This window comes from Onychomys torridus, chromosome 14, assembly GCF_903995425.1.
Source record: "Onychomys torridus chromosome 14, mOncTor1.1, whole genome shotgun sequence".
NCBI classification, from domain to species: domain Eukaryota; kingdom Metazoa; phylum Chordata; class Mammalia; order Rodentia; family Cricetidae; genus Onychomys; species Onychomys torridus.
In genome coordinates, this window is record NC_050456.1 from 33,649,599 (window position 1) to 33,673,979 (window position 24,381).

General features: G+C 43.9%; 1 protein-coding gene across 1 annotated transcript; it reads left to right on the plus strand.

Moving 5' to 3' along the window:
* The first annotated feature begins 1,424 nt into the window (after positions 1 to 1,424).
* On the plus strand, positions 1,425 to 23,436 carry LOC118595761 (Fanconi anemia group M protein homolog). Its single transcript, XM_036206537.1, is given in 13 exon segments — positions 1,425 to 2,054; positions 2,765 to 2,937; positions 6,999 to 7,076; positions 11,069 to 11,227; positions 13,788 to 13,919; positions 17,131 to 17,263; positions 18,510 to 18,635; positions 20,043 to 20,129; positions 20,963 to 21,057; positions 21,059 to 21,120; positions 21,122 to 21,146; positions 21,778 to 21,984; positions 23,224 to 23,436. Coding segments are annotated over 13 exon segments (1,965 nt in total). The 5' UTR covers positions 1,425 to 1,579.
* Positions 23,437 to 24,381: the final 945 nt, after the last annotated feature.

Genomic DNA, 24,381 nt, shown 5'->3' on the forward strand with positions numbered 1-24,381 from the left:
CTCTGTTGAGTAGAATGAAAAAATATCTGTGCAGGTGGCTTTGCCAACTGGATGCAGTGATGTCCAACCTCTTTAGTTTGACGCTTTATGAGGCATTCTTTGGGCAGTCATTACCCACACTTGCTTTTTAATTTTTATAGCCTACCATGTCTTTAGAGGTACAGACAGTAAACCCTTTAAAGAAAATAACTGCATTCGGGTTTCCGTCTCGTTTTATCTAGTTCTACCCTACTAATCTCACTGAATTGGTTTAGTCCTGCCCATCAAAAGTATATTTACACAAAACCAAATGCAAACCGCCCCCAAATCAAACGACAGATGTTTGTGTACAAATTTAGAAACTTGAATACTTAAAATACCTCTTTCCAGGTTGGGGATTTAGCTCAGTGGTGGAGCGCTTGCCTACAAGCACAAGGCCCTGGGTTCAGTTCTCAGCTCCGGGGGAAAAAACCAAAAAAACCTCTTTCCGATATGAGGGTGGCGTACAGCAAGAACTATATGATGTGTACTTGGCTTCAGTAACTGATGGAAGGGGTTTGTACCGGATTTGTACTTAGTAACCCAAGTCTGAAGTAGAAAGCTATGGCTGACGGACGCTTACTGCTCTAAGCCTGTAATTATTATGTAATAGTGCAGACACACAGTACATGCCTGTAGCCCTTGAGAGCCCTTGCAAGCTGAGTCAAGACATTGGCCAGTTCAAGGCCATTTCGGTCCACATGTTGAGTCCCAGGCCAGAATGGGCCCTCATAGTAAGATTCTGTGTGAAACAAAGTATATGGAGGAAAAAGAAAATGAAATCCCAAGACAAAAATCTTACTTGTTTTAGTTTTCCAATAAATACAGGGCCAGAGCGCATTCACTTTCTTTAAACAGGCAAAATATTAAAATAATGGGTTGCCATTTCTGACACAGGAGACTTTACTTTTCTCAGCATAAATGGAGGAAAATTTGAATTATTTAACTCTGTCTTACTTTTGCTTTTCCTCTAATCTTCAGGTTTAAATAGTCCATAATGTTAAGGTCACAAATTATAAGTATGTACTTTCTCTGAGACCTCAAAGTTATATATTATATAACATTATAAATGGTACTAAGCTAGCGGTGACACCGCATCATTGGAAGCAAAGTAATACCTAGATTCTATTAAGTACTTTCAGCTTGGAAACGCTAAAGGCAAGGATGACCTTGAGCTCCTGATCCTCCAGCCTCCACTTCAGTCAAGTACCTCCACCCCGGGTGGTAGATTGCATTTAAGCGCTCTCGGGGGAAGGAGGGGTTAAAAAAAAAAAACAACACACACACACACACAAAAAACTAAAACCAAAAAACAACAACTTGCAAAGACACCCCCACCCCCGCGCACAACACGCATGCGTTCAGCAGGTTTCCGGAACAGCAGCCAATCATATTCCCCCTGCAAACGAGGCGGCGGCTTTTTCAACCCGACGGGCTGCAGCCAGTCCCGCCCCCGGGTTCCACCGTGACGCGGGCCGGAGACTGATGGGCGTCCGAGCCGCGGCGGTTGCGCTGCCAGGCGGGCGGCGGCCTCAGCGGAGCCCCGCTGCGGGTGGGCACCATGAGTGGACGGCAGAGAACGCTCTTCCAGACGTGGGGCCCGAGCCTCGTGCGAGGCGCCGGCGCTCCGGGCTGCAGCCAGGCGCGCTCGCCCGCGGTGGCGGAGGCGCTGCAGGAAGAGGACGACGACGAGGTGCTGCTAGTGGCGGCGTACGAGGCCGAGCGGCAGCTGGATCCCGAGGACGGCGGCTTCTGCACGGCTGCCGGCGCCCTGTGGATTTACCCCACCAATTGCCCGGTGCGCGACTACCAGCTGCAGATCTCCCGGACCGCGCTGTTCTGCAACACCCTGGTGTGCCTGCCCACCGGGCTGGGGAAGACCTTTATTGCTGCCGTGGTCATGTATAATTTCTACCGCTGGTTCCCTTCCGGCAAGGTAGTTTTCATGGCACCCACGAAACCCCTGGTGACACAGCAGATGGAGGCCTGCTTCCACGTGATGGGTATCCCGCAGTCTCACATGGCTGAAATGACAGGTATCTGAGAAAAACTCGGCTCCTGGGGAAGGGCTAGCTCTTGTGATAAAACTATCCCGGCGGAAAAACTCCCCAATGCAAATGTATTCTTCTTACATTCTTTTCCATAAGAGCACCGTCTGTTGGTAGCAAAGCCAAGTCTGATGCGTTGACTTGCTTTGGTTACTTTCAGAGATAGCTTGTAAATTGCCACTGTCTCGAAACAATTGTGTGGGTGTGCTGAACGTGCATCCGATCCAAGAAGGATTTCCCCTTTGAAGAATTTGCTTCTCCTGAGAGCTTATGTTCTTCTGTAGGAATTATCTAAAGACATTGTAATTGCAGTCTTGGATAAGAGCCTGCTTCAATCCTTGGGTTGCATCAGAGCTCCAAAATGCAGAGCTCCAAAATGCAACGTTACAACGGATAATCCAGTTGTTCTCCCCTTCAGTAGAGTACCAGAGCATGGATGTATTCAGAAACCAGGCCAGACTGTATTTATAGTCTACCGATGATGGTCTGAAGTTTCCGAAAGTTCACTCTCTTGGTGTGTGTTCATTCTGTTTTGTCGTGAGACAGGCTCTTGCTGTATTGCCCTGACTGGCCTGGAACTCAAAGGGTAGAACAGGTTAGCCTTGAGTTTACAGTTGTCCCTCCATCTCTACCTCTGGAGGGATGGGATTACAGAGGGCTGCCACCACACCCTGCCCCACTGCCGCTTTGATTCACAGGTTCAACTCAAGCTGTCAACAGGAAGGAGATCTGGTGCAGCAAGAGGGTCCTCTTTCTTACACCTCAGGTCATGGTGAATGACCTAACCAGAGGAGCTTGTCCTGCTGCCCATATAAAATGTCTTGTGGTTGATGAAGCTCACAAGGCTCTTGGGAACTACGCTTACTGCCAGGTAATTGTTTTTTGTTGTTGTTGTTGTTGTTGTTGAATGCTGTTTTGTAGAGGAGGCATATATTGTTCAGAAGCATTTGGGGGAATGGGTTTAAGTGATGGAAAATCTCACTAGTGTGATTCTAAAAGCTTTATGCTCACTGTGTGTCAGAGCACATGGTGGTGGGAAATAACATCCCCTTGTCCATTCAGATCTGTGTCTGCTGCTCTTTTCTTTCTTTCTTTTTTCTTTTTCGAGACAGGGCTTCTCTGTGAAACAGTCCTGGCTGTCCTGGATCTCGCTCTGTAGATGAGGCTGGCCTTGAACTCAGAGATCAGATTGCCTCTGCCTGCCAAGTGCTGGGATTACAGGCGTGCACCACCACTAACCTTTTTTCTTTTTTTGAGACAGGCTCTCACTGTCTAGCTTTCCTGGCCTGGAACTCACTCGGTAGAGCAGGCTGGCCTCCAATTCACAGAGCTCTGCCTGCGTCTGCTGGGTCTAACAGCATATGTGGTGACACCCTGCTCTCTGTTGCCCCCCTAACTGTAGCAAGTGCATTAATATCATATGTGGATCGTGTTAATTGGCTTCCTTCCCAATAAGGACTTTCCACTTGAAGAATTTGCTTCTCCTCATATCTTCTGCTCTTCCATAGGAGTTATCTAAAGACAGTATATTTGCATTCTTAGACAGGAGCCTGCTTTGACTCTTGGGCCTCGTCAGAGCTCATGAAACATTCAAATGAATTGTCAAATTAAGCAGAGTACCTGGCATGAAAGCATTCTTAAAGTAGGCAAGGCTGTTTATTCATAGTCTATCGACAAGCCTGGTCTTCATTTAAAGTAGGACATAGGTGGAATTTAGGAAGTCGTAATCCAAACTTTGGAAGTGGATATATATTGCCGTTGTTTGGCATTTGGGTAAGATGGCAAACAGCTGGCAGTGTTATAAGGAGTAAGTGCAGCATACCTAACTGCACCTTCCAATGCAGTTGGGTTTGGTCACAGGCGTCGTTCATCTCTGTACACTAAATGGAAAGGATCCCCTCTTTCCCTCTTCTATTAAGATGTCTGTTCTGTTCTACTTCAGTATTGGTCATAAAGACATTTATTATTTTTTTAAAGATTTTTTTTTAACTTTTAGTTGTATATATATGCATGAGTGGGTGGGCCCGTGCACCTGTGAGTGAAAGTGTCTTCAGAGTCCAGAGTAGGTTGTCGAATACCCTGGAGGTAGAGTTCCAGGCGGCCAGCATGGGTGTTGGGACAGAACTCAAGCTTTCTGCAAGAGCAGTGTGCACCCAAGTAAGTCTCCAGCCCAAGTAGCCTTATATGGGTCCAGTTTGGAGGTATCGTTTGCTGCTGCTGTTGTTGAGACAGGGTCTCCCTGTGAATCCAGGTTGGCCTCTGACTTGAAATATTCCCGAGGCAGCCACTAGAGTGCTGGGATTATTTGTATGCCGTCATAAAACTGGTGACTGTAGAGATGTGTAATATCAATTATGCAGTAGCTAGCGAGGAGGAGAGGTCTCAGTGGAGTTCTGAAATCTGACGTGAGTAGACACGATATAGTGTAGAAGACAGGAAGTAGTTGAAGGTGGTGGTCTTTCCCAAAGTGATGGGGCAGGTTGAAGACAGTGGGGAAGGAAGGAAGGGCAAAGCCCCGGGTTTCACTGCCGGTTTAGGATTTCTAGTTTCCTTGGAGATAAGAAGTATCGTTACTATATTACTCAGTGTTATTATCATAGGGAGAATTATCTTTCTTACCGCTATCATTTTGGCTAGATCTAGGAAATTTATTTATTTCAGCCTTTTGTTATCTTTCCAGATTAATACAGATTGTGTTGGAATCTATGTTTGAGGAAGATATTTAATTATTGTTTCTTTTTGTTTATTTATTTGTTCTTGTTTTTTAGCCAGAACTGGCCTTGAACTCACTCTGTAGCCAAAGATGACCCTGACCCTCCTGCCTCCTCTTTCCCCAGAGCTGGATTACATCACTTACCACTCCACTCATCTTGAGAGATAGTTTAAACTTATTCCAGCTATGCAGAAATTCATTTGGTAGCGTTAGTGTCTATTTAACTCATTTTATTTTCAAAAGGTATCTAGGCATTACATGATTTTTTTTTTTTTTTGAAGCAGAGTTGAGATTTAATACCGATTCTTTAAGATAGGTTTCAGTACAAGGATTAAGAGGAGGCGTCCAGAAGAAAGACACACTGGATATAGGCTCCTCTAAGAAGAGCCAGGGAAAGTGAGACGTACCCAAGTACTGTGGGGGAGAACCACACAGTCTGTTTTTCAAAAACTGTACGTCTTGTGTTTTTAATGGGTACAGTCGAACATGGATTGACTTATCTAATAACAAAACAGCCCCGCCCGAGTCACTCTAGACATGAGCGACAACAGGCGCACAAGCTGCATGAAACTCAACTCACCGAGTCACAGAATACAGTACCATTACCTCATGCTGTGGCGCGGGATGAAAGTCACTGTGTAGCCCAGGCTGGCCTTCAACTCTTGCTGGTCCTCCTGCCTCAGCCTCCCAAGTGCTGGTGTGAGCCGTTAGTGACAGCGGCTCACTTCTCATGTGTAACAGTTTGGTAGACGGACTTGTGCTGGGGGTGGGTATGTAGTTAGTACAGGTTACTTGACCCAAGACTTCTTGGTGGTCTGAGAGAACTCTGAATCCTGGTTCTCAACGCAGCAATTCCCTTTTCGCGTGACGCACTGGGGATGGAGCGCTGGGCCTCAGCGTGCTGGACAGGCTGCCTACTCGTGACCTGCATTCCCACCCCAATAACTTTTGTTTACATTTTGTTGTTGTTATTTGCTTATCAGAGACAAGGCCTTGCTCTGTGGTCCAGACTGGCCTTGAACTTGCTGTACTCCTCAGTTTCCTGAGAGCTGAGGTTGGTTGCAGGCTCCCACCACGTTCATCCTAGAAAGGGTGTTTTTTTAGAGCACCGCCCCCAAAGAGCGGCCCGCTTACCACCTCTTCCTTGCTGCAGCCGCGCCTTTGCTTTGCATCCTTTGGTACCTCAGGATATCCCTCCTAGCACACTGCTGGTTAGTTCTTGTCAACTCGACACAAAGTAGAGTCACCTGGAAAGAGGGGCCCTCCACTGAGGCATTGCCTCCATCAGATGGGCCTGTGGACATGTCTGTGGGTCGTTGTCCTGATTAATGATGGCTGTGGGGTGGCCAGCCCCCGGAGAGTGCTGCCACCTCTGGCGTGTGGTTCTCCCGTTGTATGAGAAAGCAGGCCTCCCAAGCTGGCAAGCAGCGCTCCTCCATGGTCTCGGCCTCAGTTCCTGCCCTGACTCCCCTCATTCCATCCCATAATGCGATGGGCTCCCATCATTTCAACCATCACTGCATGCAGCTTGTAAGATGAGGTAAACTCTCTCCCCCCAATGTTGCTTTCGTCAGTATCTCATCCCAGCCACAAAAAGCAGACTAGAATAAACACTGAGACAAAAGTGGTTATTGAGGATTTTCTATCTTTCGTATCTTTGGTTTCCACCCTGATGGGGATGAATCTTAGGCCTTCCTTGTATGTGCTAGGTGAACACTTTTCCTCTAAGTTACATCCTCAGTCCTTTTATCCCTCCATTTTCTGGACTTCAGTCTATAGCCCAGGCTGGCCTAGAACTCATTGTGTAACCCAGGCTAATCTTGATCTTTGGCAAGTCTCCTGTCTCAGCCTCCTGAGTGCTGTGATTATCGCTGTACCCCGCCATGTCCAGTTTTATTAGTTCTTAAGCAGAATAATTCTACTGAAGTCTGCCTTGGGTGTAATGTGATGCCTTTATATGTGACATCTAGCATCTTTAAATAAATGTGTTAAATAATATGTTTTGAGCACTAGTCAAGTTCATTGTATTATTAAACCTAAATCATTTGTTTATGGAATGAAATGATTGTTGTTAGTTCCATGCACCAGAATATCTGTGTATCAATGGAGGAATAACCATAATAGACCAGACGTAATGCCTTGTTTAACTGAGCCATTGTTATTTTCCCATTGAGCAGATGAAATTAAAATTAAAATACTTTTTTTTTTTTTTTTTTAAGGTTGTAAGGGAACTGGTCAAATACACAAATCACTTTCGAGTCTTGGCCCTTAGTGCTACGCCAGGTAGTGATATCAAGGTAAGCACCATGAGTTCCTATTATTACATGTGAGAAAGTGCAGATTTTTATATGGGGCCAGATCAGTTTTCCATTTTAGTGTTTACACGGTCTGATGTAAGGACGGTGGCATATCTAACTGCAGAAGTTTCTTTCTATCAATACCATCTGTCCCTTCCCCTTCTTGTATTTCATTGTTTGTGAGATAGGTTCTGGTCATGTCGCCAGGAAGGCCTTCCACTTCTTGCTCAAGGGATCATCCTGCCTCAGCCTCTAGTTCAGTTACGACTGGAAGCTTGAGCCCCAAGTAAAGCAGGTGGCCTGGAACCCAGAGCCAGAAGCATGCTTTGTTAGTGCCTTTCTGCCCGGCTGCGTTCCTAACCTCTTTTTAATTTGTATTGAGCCATGGTCTTGCTAAGTAAGTATCCCAAGCAGGCCCTATCCCTGTTTTATCCTGCTGAGTATTATGGACCCTGCCTGGCTAGGTCTTTTTTCTTTTCTTTTCTTTTCTTTCTTTCTTTATTTATTTTTGGTTTTTTCGAGACAGGGTTTCTCTGTAGCTTTGGAGGCTGTCCTGGAACTCACTCTGTAGCCCAGGCTGGCCTCAAACTCACAGAGTTCCACCTGCCTCTGCCTCCCGAGTGCTGGGATTACAGGTGTGTGCCACCACTGCCCAGCCTTGAGACAGGATTTCTCTGTGCTGTTTTTTGGTGCCTGTCCTGGATCTCACTCTGTAAACCAGGCTGACCTTCAACTCACAGAGATCCTCCTGGCTCTGCCTTCCGAGTGCTGGGACTAAAGGCATGTGCCACCACTGCCCCGGCTTTTTTTTTTTAAGTTTTATTTTCCAGTTTTCTTGGGATTGAGATAATGTGTAAAAATTGAAACGTTTATCACTTTTACCTTGCTTCCCCGGATGTTATCTGTATAACTAAATTTATATGTTATTGATTTAAATATAAATTTAAACCATAATATTAAAATTAACAAACTAGGTTGGGCAGTGGTGACACACTCCTTTAATCCCAGCACTCTGGAGGCAGAGACAGGTGGATCTCTGTGAGTTCGAGGCCAGTCTGGTCTATAAAACGAGTTCCAGGATAGCCATGGCTGTTACACAGAGAACCCTGTCTCCAAAAGCCAAAAAACGAAACAAAACAAAACAATTGACAAACTAGCAAGACCTCCACAGATCTGAATTTTTCCAGTGTGCCTCTACCTCCACCTGCATGCTTTTTTTCTGGGTTGTGATAGGTAGGATCCAACACTGCAGTTAGGCACAACATCTCTACTCCCTTCCAGTCTGTGATAATTGCTCAGCCTTATTTCCCATGACCTCTATGCTTCTGAAGAGTTAGGGTTATTTTTGCAAACTATCGCTCAGTTTGAGTCTGTCTGGTGCTTTTTATGATGAAGTAATATTTGATTTTTGCAAGAATGTTCTAGAAATGACGCAGAACCTTTCTCAGCATAGGCTAGCAAGGAATGCATGTTGTGGATTGGTCAGACCACCTTCTTTTTTTTTTTAAAGATTTATTTTATTTATTATGTATACAGAAGAAGGCGCCAGGTCTCATTACAGATGGTTGTGAGCCACCATGTAGTTGCTGGGAATCGAACTCAGGACCTCTGGAAGAGCTGTCGGTGCTCTCAACCTCTGAGCCATCTCTCTAGCCTGGAGACCACCTTCTTACCCTTCCTCTAAGAAAGAGACATACTTCCTGTGTGTCTGTCTGGTTTTTTTTTCTTTGAGACAGGGTTTCTAACTGTGTAGCTTTGCACCTTTTCTGGAAGTGTCTGTCTTTTTATTGACTTTCTGTTCTGCCTTCTCATTGGTTGTAAACCCAACCACATGACCTCCTCATCACTGCCTGTCTATACAGACCTCCAGGTCTCTATGGTTGGTGTGTCTCCATGCTGGCTGTATCCTTGAACACACACAGAGATCTGCCTGCCATGTGATCGGGATTAAGGGTGTGTGCTACCACTGCCAGACTTCTGCTAAATGGCTCTGACCTCCAGGCACTTTTATTTATTAACATACAGATAAAATCACGTTTCAGCATAAATAAAATATCACTATAATACATAATCTTCTTGATTATTCTTTAAGAATTCCATACTTCATACATAGTCTTTATGATAGGTAGAAATTTCTCTCATCTCTTCTTCTGTATTCTTATTGAAACATGCTTAATTCTTCTGTCAGATATTAAATCACTGCTTAAATATCCCCTTAAAAAAGATCTATTTTAACTAAATTATCAAAAGTCAGCTTTCCTTATGTTATTTTTATTTTTATTATTTGTGTGTGTGTGTGAGGGAGAGAGAGCGCGAGAGTGTGTGAGCACACACGTGCATATGTGTGTGTTCTTGCTCATGCTCAAACACTGCCCAGAGGAGGATGGTAGTCATCTGGCTCTATTACCCTCTTCCTTATTCCTTTGAAACAGGGCCTGTCACTGAACCTGCTAGGCTAGTGGCTCTCCAGCCCTGTCTGGTCACCCTATCTCTACCCCCACTGTACTGGGTTGTAATAATGCACATATAGTCACACCCAGCTCTTTACTTTTTTATATGGTCCCGGGGTCTAAATGGAAGTCCTCCTGCTTTTGTATGAAGCTCTGGACCCATCTTTCAAGCTTCAAATTCGTCATAATCTGCCTTAAAAAAAAGCTCTTTCTGTCCCCACTAAACTATAAAATACATGCCTGCAGTGGTTAGGCCTATTTCAGCAATAGTTTGTGGCTAACTGAACGCCTGGCCTGTGGAGTTCACTCATATCTGTTGATCTGGTGTGGTGGCTTACAGTTGTGATCTCAGTATTATCAGGGCCATCTCAGGAATAGTCCCTCTAGTTGAGGCCACCCTGGGTTATATAGTGAGGTCTGGGCAGTCTGAGAGTGTCTCAAAGAAAGAGAGAGCGAGAGAGGCAGGGGCGGGAAGGAAGGAAGGAAGGAAGGAAGGAAGGAAGGAAGGAAGGAAGGAAGGAAAGAGTAACAACAAGAAAATTGTTGAATGAACGAAATATAAAAAATGTTGCTGGGTGTGGTTTTGTACACGCCTTTAGTTCCAGCACTGAGGAAGTAGAGGCAGGCAGATCTCCAAGAGTCTGAGGCCAACCTGGTCTGTGTGGTAAGTTCCAGGCCATCCAGAGCTACACAGTAAGACCCTGACTCAAATAAATAAAGAACAATAAATGAACGCCTTAATTTTATGAAGTGGTTGTAAATGTAGTGCTTAGATCTACGGACCTCATACAGTTAAGTAGACCGGGTGTATCGGCACTATGCTAGGTCTTGGGTACACAAGGGTGATGCAGGTGTAATTCTGTTTGGGTTTGTACGGTCTTTCGGAGATGAAAGTCTTGTTTTGCAAAGTTACTGTATTACTGTATATGTATGAATGTTTTGCCTCCATTTATGCCTACATATCTTGTTCATACCTGGTGCCCACAGAGGCCAGAAGACGGTGTCCGATCCCCTGGAACTGTAGTTAGTAGACAGTTGTGAGCTGCCATGCTGGTGGTGGGAACTGAACCTGGATCTTTTGGAAGAGCAGGCAGTACTCTTAACCACCGAGCCATCTCTCCAGACCCTAAGCCGCGGTTCTTGCTCCAGAGCATTTTTTTGAGTTAAACTAAGTCAGAATTCCTTTCATTTTGTCTCATGTTTACGAGCTAGAGTGTGACTTTGTATCGCAAGCCCTGGTTGAAAGTACAAAGCCCAGGCAGGCCTTAGCCTTAGACTCTGTCAAGCATGCAGTTGCATCCCACAGGACTGGGCTTGTCGCTCCGTTTTTAACGATTGACCACAGTGTCTGATACAGTAATCCCACTGTAAGTTTTAAGTGAGTGAAATTTAACTCAGAAAGGTATTACATCATATATATATATATTCATTTATCATTGTGTTATTGTTTTTGATGCATGGCCTTGTGAGCTCAGGCTCGCTTCAGATTTATAGTTCAGCGTGGTATCTAACTTATACCCATACTTCTGTGATTCTGCATAGGCTGTGCAACAGGTGGTTACCAACCTACTAATTGGGAAGATAGAGCTTCGTTCTGAAGATTCTCCAGATATTTTGCCTTATTCTCACGAAAGACGAGTTGAGAAGCTCGTTGTCCCCCTTGGGGAAGAACTTAGAGCCATCCAAAAGGCATACATCCAGGTAAGCCATTTTTATCAGTGTGGGGTTCTGGTAAATGAACCGGGGACGGAATTATTTCAGTTAGAATATAGTAGAGTGTATCTACGGTATTTCATATTGTATAATTATGAGGTTGAAAAACATCTCTGAAATTGAAACTTGGGGTCATTCAGCCCTATTTTTTGTATGCATGAAACCATTTTCTATTTACAAAATGGGCTATTTGTAAAACAGATGAATATCCCTAAGCCTGATTTTAGGTAAGTGGTTATAGGCCAGAACTTCTAGGGTCTGACATCAACCCCCTCCCCCCCCCCTTTTTTTTTTTGCTATATTTAAGCACAGTAGAATTCTGGAAAAAGGTTTTCATTTACCAGTGCAGTCCCATGAGTACAACATTCTTAAGACATGTTTGCGTTGAAGTTCTTTACAAAGTACATATGGCTCTGTCTCTGAGAGGGGTTCTTGTTGACTTAGAAGCAATGATCAAGATAAGAGTCTAGCATCAATTCTCAACCTATGGGTTGTGACCCCTTTGGGGTTTGTATATAAGATATTTACATTCTGATTCATAATAGTAGCAAAATTACAGTTACGAGGTTGCAATGAAGTAATTTTATGGTTGCGAGGTCACCAACATGAGGAATCATATTAAAGGGTCACAGCCTAAGGAAGGTTGAACCACTGGCCTATAGAGAATGACTGAGGTAAACATAATCCCTGTGGGAGTCAAGATTTGGCCTGGCCCTACGATAACATAGTCCCTTAGGCTGTTGCGAAGCACAAGTGACATCTCTCACGAGGATGACTTGTATGGACTAGAAGTAATTTCAAGGTTTTAGGGGGAAAGGGCTTGTGGAAAATAAAACATGAATTCTGGGAGATACAGGCTTCTCAGACAGCAAAGGATCACCAGATTGTAAACTACATTTCCCCCCAGCTTTCCTGAAGGACAGCCAAATATCTTCTCCCTTTGAAGAGAGAGAGAGATTGAGAAGATGTATGTATGATGTATGTATGTATTCCTAAATGTATAAATACATCCTGCTCAATCTGTATAATGTTACTTATGTGTGTATGTTTTCAAAGGTGACCAGTTGGTATTAGATAACCAGGTGGTGGGCTCTTCCCCGGGGAAGATTATTTCTATTGCTGTCAACAATCCGTAGTTGCCTGCAGTTCTTTGTCTAGGGTAAGGCCTCGTGAGCTGAATATAGATGTGTTGGTTTTTTGAGATAGGGTTTCTCTGTGTAGCCTTGGCTGTCCTGGAACTTGCTCTGTAGACCAGGCTGGCCTTGAACTCAGAGATCTGCCTGTCTCTGCTAGGACTAAAGGCAGGTACCACTATGCCCAGCTTGAGTGTATGTTTTTTGAGTGAACCTTTGAACTTCAGTATGAAATGCATACATGCATAGATGTATATAAGCAGCATTGCTCACAAACTGTGGCTCTGACTTTTCACAAAGTGAACATACCCATCATTCAGCCAGAAGTTTCTTTTTGTTTTTTGAGACGAGGTCTCTTTATGTAGCCCTGGCTATCCTAGAGCTTGCTATGTAGACCAGGCTGGCCTTGAACTCAAAGAGATCTGTGTGTTGGCAGAAGTTTCTTTGTAATATTCTTACAATATGATTCTCAAATGGAAGTGATTTTCCTCAGCAGATGCTGTCTGGCAGTATCTTGACACTTTGTTGTTTAATTGGGAGCTGGGGCACAGAGTAGAAGAGGTGGAGAGTACTGCTCCTAGTATATAGAGACCAGAACGTGACTAACAGCCTTCTGTGGATACATTAGCCCTCTCACAACAAGCAATTCTCTGGCCCGGTCACCATGTACCAGTGTTGCAGCTGTTGAGAGACTGCTAGAATTTGACTTTTGAGGCAGTTCTGTCTGTCCTTTATGCTTAGTCTCACAGGAGAGAACTGTGTGTTTTCAAACCTTCATCCTCGTGGATTAAAAATGGTTTCCATTTTTTTCCCCACTTAACCCACCGAGAAATGGGGTGAAATTACCCTTTCCTCTAATTTGGGCCAGGTGCAGTCATACATAGCTTTACTCCCAGCACTTAGGCAAAGGCAGGCAGGTCTCTGTGAGTTCAAGCCCAACTTAGTTTATATATTTGGGGCCTGCCAGGGCTATGCAGTGAGAATCTTGTTTAAGAGGGAGGGAGAGAGAAGAGAGGAGAAGAGAAGAGAAGAGAAGAGAAGAGAAGAGAAGAGAAGAGAAGGAAGGAAGGAAGGAAGGAAGGAAGGAAAAGAAATAAATAAGGTTGGGGATGTTGTTTAGTGGTAGAGCACTTGCCTGCCTGCCTTGTGCAAGACTGAGTTCAACCCCCAGTGCTGGAGAGAAAATGAAAAGAAGTAAATATGCTGTTGAATTATAGTTGAATAGAATTGAATGTGGGCTTCTACTAACTCTTAGGTGGATCGTGTCTAGATATAAATGCCGATGCTTTAGAATTTTGATATCTTGTATTAATTTAAAATTTAATTTCATGGTATATTTTAATAAATATCAAACTTTTAATATATGACATTGTATTTGAAAGTAAGCTTGAAATAAATTTCTGTTAAATTTGCAGATTTTGGAAACATTTGCAAGTTCTTTGATTCAGAGAAATGTTTTGATGAAAAGAGACATCCCCAATCTAACAAAATACCAGATAATTCTGGCAAGAGATCAATTTAGGAAGAACCCATCCCCAAATATTGTGGTATGTATTTTAAAATAAATTTTGGTGACTGATTAAATCTTTACTGAAAAATATAAATAAATAAATCTTTACTGAGTGCCTGGTAAAAGGTAAATGATAAATTCTTAGGTATATATTGGTTAGTTCAATAAGAATTTCCATACCATTTATTGCAAGTGTGGTGGTTCACATTTATACTTCTTGTATTTGGGAAGCTGAGGTGAGAGGATTGCCATGTGTCCAAGAATAGGTAAATAAAAAAGGGGCAGAGTTGCCAGGCGGAAGGAGCAGAGTTGCAGGGCTGTGGTGGCCGCACACTCGGGGGAGGCAGAGCCAGGCGGATCTCTGTGAGTTCGAGGCCAGCCTGAACTACCAAGTGAGTTCCAGGAAAAGGTGCAAAGCTACACAGAGAAACCCTGTCTCTAACAACCAAAAAAAAAAAAAAAAAAAAAAAAAACAGAGTCAAGGAGGTGGCTCAGTGGCTGCTAACAGCACTTGCCACCAAGCCTGATGACCTGAGTTCAGTCCTGAAGACCCATGTGATGGAAGCAGGGTTGTCCTCTGACCTCCTGTGTGTGTCATAGCACAGCTGGACACACACACACACACACACACACACACACACACACACACGCGCGCGCGCGCAATAAATTTAATAAAAATGTTTTTAAAAGAATTTAGGTTGATTATATAGCCCATGTTTTAATTAATTCGCATTTCGTGTGTGTGAGTTTGGCACTCATGGTGGCCGGAGAAGAACACCCGGGAGCCGGCTCTCACCTTCCTCCTTGCAGAGGCTGCTCTTGTCTGTGCCTCTTTGGTGCATGTACCAGGCTAGCTGGCCCGCCAGTCTCCACCTCCCGTTTTGCCACAGGAGTGCCAGGAGTGCAGATGTGCCACATCACATACGGGTTTTTTGTTTGTTTGGCTTTGAGGTAGGGACTCAGCCTGGCTGACCCCAAACTGTCTGTAGACCAGGCTAGCCTTGACCTCACATAGATCTGCCTGCCTCTTCTGAGATTAAAGGTATGCGCCACCCTGCCAGACTCATACATGTGTTTTTATGTGGGTTCAGGGGATCAAGCTTGGGTCTTCAGGTTTGTGAGGCTGGAGCTGTTCCCTGCTGAGCTACCTCCCAGCCTCCATGTTTTAACTGTTAACAAATATTCTTTTAGTCCATTTCTGATTAAAATGGAAGGCCATGACTTTTAGTCCAATTCTTTTGGTGTTGTTGATGTTTGTTTGTTTGTTTGTTTGTTTGTTGTTTTTGAGATAGGGTTTCTTTGTTTAGCCTTGGCTGTCCTGGAACTAGCTCTGTAGACCACAACCCGGCAATTTAGTCCAGTTCTTGACACCAGAAGTCATAGGAAGCATCCTAGCAATTTTCTTTTTTTTTAAAGATAATTTATTTATTTTATGTGCATTGGTGTTTTGCCTGCATGTATATCTGTGTGAGATGTCAGATCTTGGAGTTACAGACAGTTGTGAGCTGTCATGTGGGTTCTGGGAATTGAACCCGGGTCCTCTGGAAGAACACAAGTGCTTTTAACCACGGAGCCATCTCTCCAGCCCCCGCTAGCAAGCTTCTTTAAAAAAAGAAAAGAAAGAAAGAAAATTACATTTATTTATTTGTTTGTTGGTATATTTATCTATTGATCGATTGATTGATTGGTGTGTGTATGTCCACCTGCATACGTGTGTGGGCATGTGTATGCCATGACGTGGGGCGGTCAGCGGACAACTTGTAAGAGTAACTTCTCTTGTACTGTGGTGGTTTAGGGATTGAACTCAGGGCATTGGTCTTGATGGCAAGTGCCTTTACCTGCTGAGCCATCGGGCTGGCCCACATGCTTCTTGTTTAATTTTAATAGAAAAATAATGGATGGATATGAAAATTTCTATCAGACTCTGTCTGAAGTCAGGAGAGATGTTCACCATACAAACAGGTTCTGAGTCCTTTGAAGTGAGGATAAATCCACATCCAGAAGGCCAGAGGCAGCTGAAAGAGGTCAGAAACTAATGTGGCCGAGACAGGGCTTGGAGGTCATTCATGTAAATGCGACCACACGGGACTAGTTTGCAATGTTATGGCAAGAAACTAGCGGGGACAGGTGGATTTAGGTTGGATGTGGTAACTGATAGCCATAATTTCATCATTGGGGAGGTGGAGGCAGGAAGATTGCTGGGCAGCTCAGAGTTCTAAGACATCCTAGCTATAGGTAGGGAGCCCTGTCTGAAATGAAGTAGATAAGTAGAAGGAAGAAAGGAAAGAAGGGTGGGGACAGGAAGGAGGGAAAATGTCTTTATCAAATACAGGACAATAAGTCTCTGTGAGCTTTTACAGCTGCTACAGATGTTCCTCTTCATTTCTGTAAAGTGGTCGGAGCAGTACCTGTCTCTGCGCTGCTAAGATGAAGTGAGTGTGCACAGTGTTACCGTTAGGACAGGAGCAGACGGGAGCACTGCCTTACCCAGTGTTATAGGACAGGAGCAGACGGGAGCACTGCCTTACCCAGTGTTATAGGACAGGAGCGGACAGGAGCACTGCCTTACCCGGTGTTACCCTTAGGACAGGAGCGGACGGGAGCACTGTTACCATTAGGACATGTGCGCTTCCACACTGGCACGACGTCTACATTGATTGAATATCTGTCCCATCTGGGAGGCACATATCTACAATCCCAGCACTTGATAGACAGAGGCAGGAGGATTGCCTTGAGTTTAAAGCCAGACTGAGCCAAGAGCCTGTGATACACTCAAAAATACACACACACACACACACACACACACACACACACACACACACACACACGAGAGGAAGAGAGAGAGAGAGATTAACAAAACAAAACATTTGTTCTTCATGAAGCTAAGTCTGTTCAGTTCTCCATTTCAGTCATACCTCATATATTGACCTATGATAGATAATTATTGATGGCTTTGAAAGGACACATGAACCTATATATTGCAAATAATTTACCTGTGAAGAAAAATGATAAAGACTGGTTTCCTGTTGGGTTTCTTTTTCTTAGGAGACAGGCTTCATATGGAAACTACATGATACTTTCGTAGCCCCACCCTGTAACATAATATTCGGTAGAACCATTAGCTCATAACCAGTGGAAAGGTTTGGTTATTCTGGTCATTTGAACCATATTGTGTTATACTAACAATTGTCATGGAGGGTGTGTCTTCATTTTCTTCTCTGGTTAAATTTGACATGTGTTTCTTCCAGGGAATTCACCAAGGCATAATTGAGGGTGAGTTTGCCCTCTGTATTAGTTTATATCATGGATTTGAGTTATTGCAGCAAATGGGAATGCGATCATTATATTTCTTCCTTTCTGGAATCATGGATGGAACTAAAGGTAAGTTATATGACATTGTTTTAAAAACAATGAAATGTGTTATTCTGGTTCAAGTCATTGAGCAGTTTGAGTCAGCTTAAACTTGAGTTAACTTTTTTTTTTCCATTGAAAATAAATTTCTTTCATGCAATATATTCTGTTCACTGTTTGCTCTCCTTCATCTTCTCCCAGGTCCTCCCCACTGGTCCAACTCCCTTGTTCTTTCTCTCTCTTTAGAAAACAAACAGGAAAAAAAAACAAAAATTAAATAAAAAAAAAGAAAGAAAAAGCATGAGAAACACATACACACAAAAACAAAAACCCATAAACACACAAAACCAGAAGCTATAAGCAAGCAAAAGATCAGTAAGGCAAAAAATACCCAGACAATACAATTTGAGACAAAAATCTCCAAAAATACCTTTGAGGTTTTTTGGTTTTTTTTTTTTGTGATGGTCATCTATCAGTGGGCATGGGGCCTTGCAAGCATGGTTTGTATACCCAGTGAGACTGAAGTTGGAGAAAATTAATTTTCCCTTTGCCAGCTGTTGTCAGTTGGATATAGCCGTAGGCCGGGGATGGGAGCTTGTGTCCACTTCCCCTCTCAGTACTGAATGAGTTCCTGCGTGTCGGTCAGTCCTGAGGTGTCCAGGCCTTGTTTCCTTGGAATCCTCCATCCTCTCTGGCCCCTTCACTCTTTCTCTGCCTCTTCTGCATTGCTCCCTCATCCCTGAGTGGAGGAGTTTGATGAAGCTCTCTCATTGAGGACTATTCCAAGGTCCTTCCTTTTCCCATCTGCTGTGGGTTCCCATCTGCTGCAAGGGAGGCTTCTTTGATGAATGTTGAGCAATGTTCTGACTTATGGGTATACCAGAGTGTTCTTAGAAGTCATTACTATGTAACTTGAGTTAACTTTAAATACTTTGCTTTAAAAGCAATGGACTCACATAGTGAAGTTCATGTTTCATTGTTTTGGATAGCTTGCTAGAAAATCGTGTATCATAAATGTGGGACTAGCCCAGGCAGTGGTGACGAACATCTTTAATCCATAATTTAGGAAGCAGAGCCAGGTGGATCTCTGAATTTGAGGCCAGCCTGGGCTACACAGAGAAACCCTATCTCAAACAAACAACAAACAAAAATGTTGAACGAGAACAAATGGTTGATAATTTTGCCTTCATAGTTAAAACTTCACTTCTTCTTAATAAGCAGTCGATGTCGAGAGCTTCGCCCTTGTTTACTTGTGAACCTTGTCTGTCTTCTGAAGGAATGGCACGGGTGAAGACTGAGCTCGGCCGGAATGAGGACTTCATGGAGCTCTACAGTCACCTGGAGCGTGTGTTTGGCCAAGTGCGAGATCCTTCAGCCAGCGGCGCTTCGGCCTCGCAGAAAGGTCTGATACTTCACGGGGAAGTTTGTGTTTAACTGAGGACAGTGAGAGCTGACTGGGAGGCATGACAGGATTTTAGAGGCATTGTAACAAGACCCCTTCAGAAAAAAGAAATACTATTTATGGTTTTCCTTGATGAAGATCAATGTTGAAACGTCCCTGTCTGGTACACATCCGTCTACACTTTCTTATATAGCAACAGGCCTGTTAAATGTATGTTGTTCAGTAAGTTAGGGTATTTTGATGAGTACAAATTTGTATAAGGCTAATAAACATGAAATAGAAAATAGCAGTGGTAGTTACTGCTTGTGAAAATTCTCAGAACTACTTAACATTGAAATATGGTTTAACTAAAAATATTTTTCCCTTTTTACTTTTCTGAATGCATTTGAATTCTTTCTCAGAATAGTATTTTCACAAAAATTAAAGTTTTTGTTTACACTTATAGGCTATCGAGGGGGTACTTGCATTTGACAGGTAAAAAGTTTTTTTGTGTGTTTTGAGCCTCTTTTGAGACAGGGTCTCACGTAGCTGAGGCTAGCCTTGAGCACTTTCTGTATCTGAGGCTGGCCATGAAGACCTAATTCTCCCTCTTCTGCCTTGCAAGTGCTGAGATAGCAACAGTGTACCACCACACATGAATGAAAACTTTAACTTTTTGTTTTGTTTTGATTTTCGAAACAGGGTAGCTTTGCGCCTTTCCTGGATCTCGCTCTGTAGACCAGGCTGGCCTCGAACTCACAGAGATCCTCCTGCCTCTGCCTCCCCTGAGTGCTGGGATTAAAAGCGTGCACCACCACCGCCCAGCCTTGTTTTGTTTTTTTGGGACAGGGTTTCTCTGTAGCCCTGGCTGTCCCGGAACCGCTCTGTAGACCAGGCTGGCCTCTAACTCACAGAGATCCACCTGCTTCTGCATCCCAAGCGCTGGGATTAAAGTCCTGTGTGCCACTGCCTGGCTCGAAAATGTTAAGTTTTAATGTGCTTTTTTTTTTTAAGATTTATTTTTATTACTTGTGTGTGTGTGTGTGTGTGTGTGTGTGTGTGTGTGTGTGTGATTGTATCACAGACAGGCTCATGCTATGTGGCCTCAAGCTGGCCTGGAACGCAGGGGTGTAGGATCCTCTGGAGCTGCAGTTACAGGTAGCTATGAGTCACCTGCTGTGCATGCTGGGAACCAAACTCAGGTCTGCTAGAGCAGTTTGCTCTTACCAACTGAGCCACCTCTCCAGGCCTAACTTGTATTTTCAAAAAGATGTCACACCACAGTAAGGTAATTACTACGGGCCGAGCATGCACCTTTAATCCCAATACACCAGAGACAAAGGCAGGCAGACCTCTATGAGTTCAAGACCATAGTAGATATGAGAAAATACAGAAAAAATAATGCTTTTTTTTTAATCCCCTTTTTAGGAAATAAAGAGAAGAAATTTTTCTATAGTCATCCAAAGTTAAAGAAACTGGAAGAAGTTATAATTGAACACTTCAGGTCATGGAATGGTGAGTAACAGTTAGTTTCAAGGCCAAGTAGTTACTGAAAAAAACAAACAAACTAAAATTCAAGGGAGAAGGTGGATTCTAATTACTCTGGATAAAGATATTTAGAATTTCTGAGAAAGTTTGGATGGTTAGGAGCAGAAGAAATGATGGGATTTGAAAAATAAGGTTTTACATGAAAAGTTTAGTGTGGGGGCAATGTAAGGGAACAGAATCAAACAGCTTACGTCGTTTAGTAACTGCAGTGGTTCTGGGTTACCAGGAGAGGCAGGTGGCAGTCAGGAAAGCGTCACCCTTACCAGTTCCACCCACCCCTCCCAAGCACTGAGGACCGGAGGCGGTGTCAGAGTGAACAGAGGCTGCGGCGTGCAGTCTTCATGTGGCATGGAGGCCCAGCAGGTTTGGAGCTCCCTGGCCTGATTAGATGGTGCCTGTGGTGAAGAGATGGGGAGGTGGATGCAGTCAGTGGAGCTCTACAATGCTTCTGTCTGCAGAGTCTGTAAAGGGGAGGCGACATGCATGTGTTTGAATTGATGGACTAGTATTGATCCAGGAATGAGTTGATTTCTTGACCATTATTTTATGATAGCCAGTGAGAATCAGGGAGTTCAAAAAGTCTTAAATTTACTCCTGAGTCTGTTGTTTTAGGCTTCTGCTTGCTAGGAGTTCCTCTCTGAATGCTGTTTTTCTGGTTTTTTTTTTTTTTTTTTTTTTTTTTTTGATGTGATCCTGGGCATTGAAACACAAGGCTGTGTACATTCTAGGCAATCTACTACTGAAGTGTTTTCTTAGCCTTTCTATGCCTTTTTAAAAACATAGTATTTCCTGTTCCACAGCTAAAAACACCACGGAAAAGAAAAGCCATGAGACCAGAGTTATGGTCTTCTCCTCGTTCCGAGATAGTGTGGAAGAGATTGCAGAAATGCTTTTAACAGCACCAGCCAGTGATTAGAGTGGTGACATTTGTCGGCCACGCTTCGGGGAAAAACACAAAGGTTTTACCAGAAGGAGCAACTAGAGGTAACTAGTTACCACTTTCCAAGTTGAGATGGCAGTTCTCTCCGCCTGCCTGCCATCCCAGAGATCCACACTCAGGCTTATGAGGCTTGCTGGCAAGTATCCTTACGTGCTGAGCCGCCCTTCAGGCCCGAACTCATTCTTTCTGATTTGCTTATTTAAAGGGTCTGACTTTGTAGCCCTAGCTGGCCTGCAACTCATAGACCATCAGCTTTCCTGAGTACGGGGATTAAAAAGTGTGCACCACCATACAGGGTTAAACATTCCTTAGTTTAGATTCACCTAACCATACATTTAGTTCTATAGGAGTAATGGCTTCAGGCTTTTTACCTGCCCTCTGCTTTCAATGATGCTAAAAAGTAAAACCTGGGCTTGCTCATAGACGGAGAACATAAAGCTATTTACAGATTTGACTTGGTAATTATAGCTGACAATAGTAATTATTATACAAAGGAAGAAGCACTGTTCTTTCTATTTGATCGTACTGTTTTGACTTATTTTGTCGTTTTATGACACCCTCCCCGCTTCTCGGCATCCTTAATGCTTTAAAATCTGATTTTACCTTTTCAAGATGAGTAAGAGGATGCAAAGTCTGCAGTTCTGTGGTGTGACTTCTGGGTGGTTTGTGTTTGAGGTGGTGAGGCAGTTCCGGGATGGCGGCTATAACACACTGGTTTCCACCTGCGTTGGTGAAGAAGGTTTGGATATAGGGGAAGTCGATCTTATAATATGCTTTGACGCCCAGAAGAGCCCAATTCGCCTCATCCAGCGCATGGGCAGAACTGGCCGCCGACGGCAAGGCAGGATTGTTGTTATCCTCGCAGAGGGCCGGGAAGAGCGGGTAAGTGGATTGTGCAAACTTGATTGACGCTGACTTTTGAGAAACAATCCAAAGACAACTGCCTGTCTTTTAGCATTAAAAGTCCAAGCACTCTAGGTAAATGTGGCTTATTTTCCCCCATTTTTCATTTGATCCTTAATGTTTTTGTAGATTATAAGTTTTGAACAAAATTCACTTTCCTAAGTTTTACTCATTTGAAGAAATGCATTTTGGTACTTCAGCATAAGTCACCTTTATTTCAGCAACTGATATGTATTACTTCTTTTTACTGTTTCCCTACACTTTTTATTTTGTTTGATTTTTTTGTTTGTTTGTTTGTTTGTTTTTGGTTTTTTGAGACAGGGTTTCTCTGTGTAGCTTTGCACCTTTCCTGGATCTTGCTCTGTAGCCCAGGCTGGCCTTGAACTCACAGAGATCCACCTGGCTCTGCCTCCCGAGTGCTGGGATTAAAGGCATGCGCCACCGCTGCCGGCGTTACCATCATTCTCCAGGTGTGTGTTTCTCTGTAAATTAGAGTAGTGGCTCATATGTAATGAGCCCTTTCTTGGGGCTGTGCGGTGTTTCAGGTGTTCTAGATTAGCTTTTGACCCCCGCTGGTCCATGCCAGTGGGCAGAGTAGAGCTTCTGCTGTTGGAGACAGCAAAGAAAGTGGGGAGTGCAGACAGATGACCAAGCGGAAATAAAGGTGTCATTTCCTGTCCCGTAAACCCTCTCCCTTGCACCAAGAAGAGCCGTATACTTAGGTCCAAATGTCAGCCATATCAAGAGCAGTAAGCCAATAAAAATAAGTACTTACATGAAATCCGCACATACATGTATGTATATTTCCTTTTGGCAAACAGCTGCTAAGCTTATGTAATAATAGATTTTAAAATTACTTTTTTCAGCCGGGCGGTGGTGGCGCATGCCTTTAATCCCAGCACTCCAGAGGCAGAGGCAGGCGGATCTCTGTGAGTTCGAGGCCAGCCTGGGCTACAGAGTGAGTTCCAGGACAGGCACAAAGCTACACAGGGAAACCCTGTCTCAAAAAACTAAAAAAAAAAAAAAAAAGCTTTTTTCTCAAGTATCTAACAGTTTCCTGATCTGTTTTCACACTCAAGACCAGAGGAATTCTATTCTCTATTACTTAAGTGAATCAAAGTTTAGTTTTATGTTTAAAGTAATCACAAACATAGTGATTTCTTACAATAGCTAAATGATTATTATAAAAACAATGAAAATTTTGTATTTGTTTTTCAGACATATAATCAGAGCCAGTCCATCAAAAGAAATATTTATAAAGCTATTTCAGGTAACAGACAATTGCTTCACCTTTACCAAGGAAGTCCACGAATGGTCCCTGATAAAATCAATCCCGAATTACACAAGATGTCCATCACGCCGGGTGTCTATGAACCAGAGAAGTCCCGGAATGTGCATCGAAAGTCTGTTTCCTGGAGAGGTGGTAAATAAAACTTTACACTTGACACATTCTTCCTCCCTCTCTTCTCAGTATGCCCTGTTTGTTTACACTCTGGAGCTTTCTTTCCCGATCGTGGGGCACGGGCTCCAGCAGCTCAGGCTCCTTTCTGTTACTCCTCACAGAGGGCTTCTCTAGATGACCAGGCTGGTGCCTCAGTTGACCCCGGTGCCCTCCCTGGCTTAGCTTCTGTCCTGGTCCTTTTCCTTCATGCATTCCGCCCGGGAAGCCATCTTGACTCTCTGCGCTTACCGCGCTCACTGCGCACGCGCACTCTCGGAGGACTCTTGCCCTTGGCGTGCTTGTTTAGGACAGCGCAGCCCGCAGAGTGTGTCGTAGCCGCTCCCAGTTTTGTCATGGCTGCAGTTCCGAGGCGTTCCTGTGAGAACGGCCCCTAGTCCCTTACTCTCTGTAGTATCGTTCCTGTAGGTCCACACATGTGTGGCCAAAGAAATAACTGTTTTCCAGAAGGCTTGGAGAGCGTGCATCTGCCCTCCCCTCTTTCCTGTTGCGCTGTCACTTTGGAGAATTCCTGGAAGATACTGACTCCACCTGAAAGGAACAGAGCGTCCTTGTTGTTGTTGTTGTTTCGAGACAGGGTTTCTCTGGGTGGGTAGCTTTGGCTGTCCTGGAATTCGTTCTGTAGCCCAGGCTGGCCTCAAACTCAGAGATCCGCCTGCCTCTGCCTCCCCTGTGCTGGGATTAAAGGTGTGTTCCCATCTTGATAAGGTATTTATTTCCTCTTTGAAAATCTCAGTGCGTGTTTTAAGATGTTTTGCATATGCTCTTAGAAAAGATAAGGAATTGTTGATGTGACCAGGGGAAGACACTGGTGGTGTAGAGTCACAAACCTTGTAGGGGAACTGAAATGACCTTACCAAGCCAGAGTGGTCCTCTCCACAAAGTTTACAAAGAAACCAGCTGCAGAATAAGCAAGC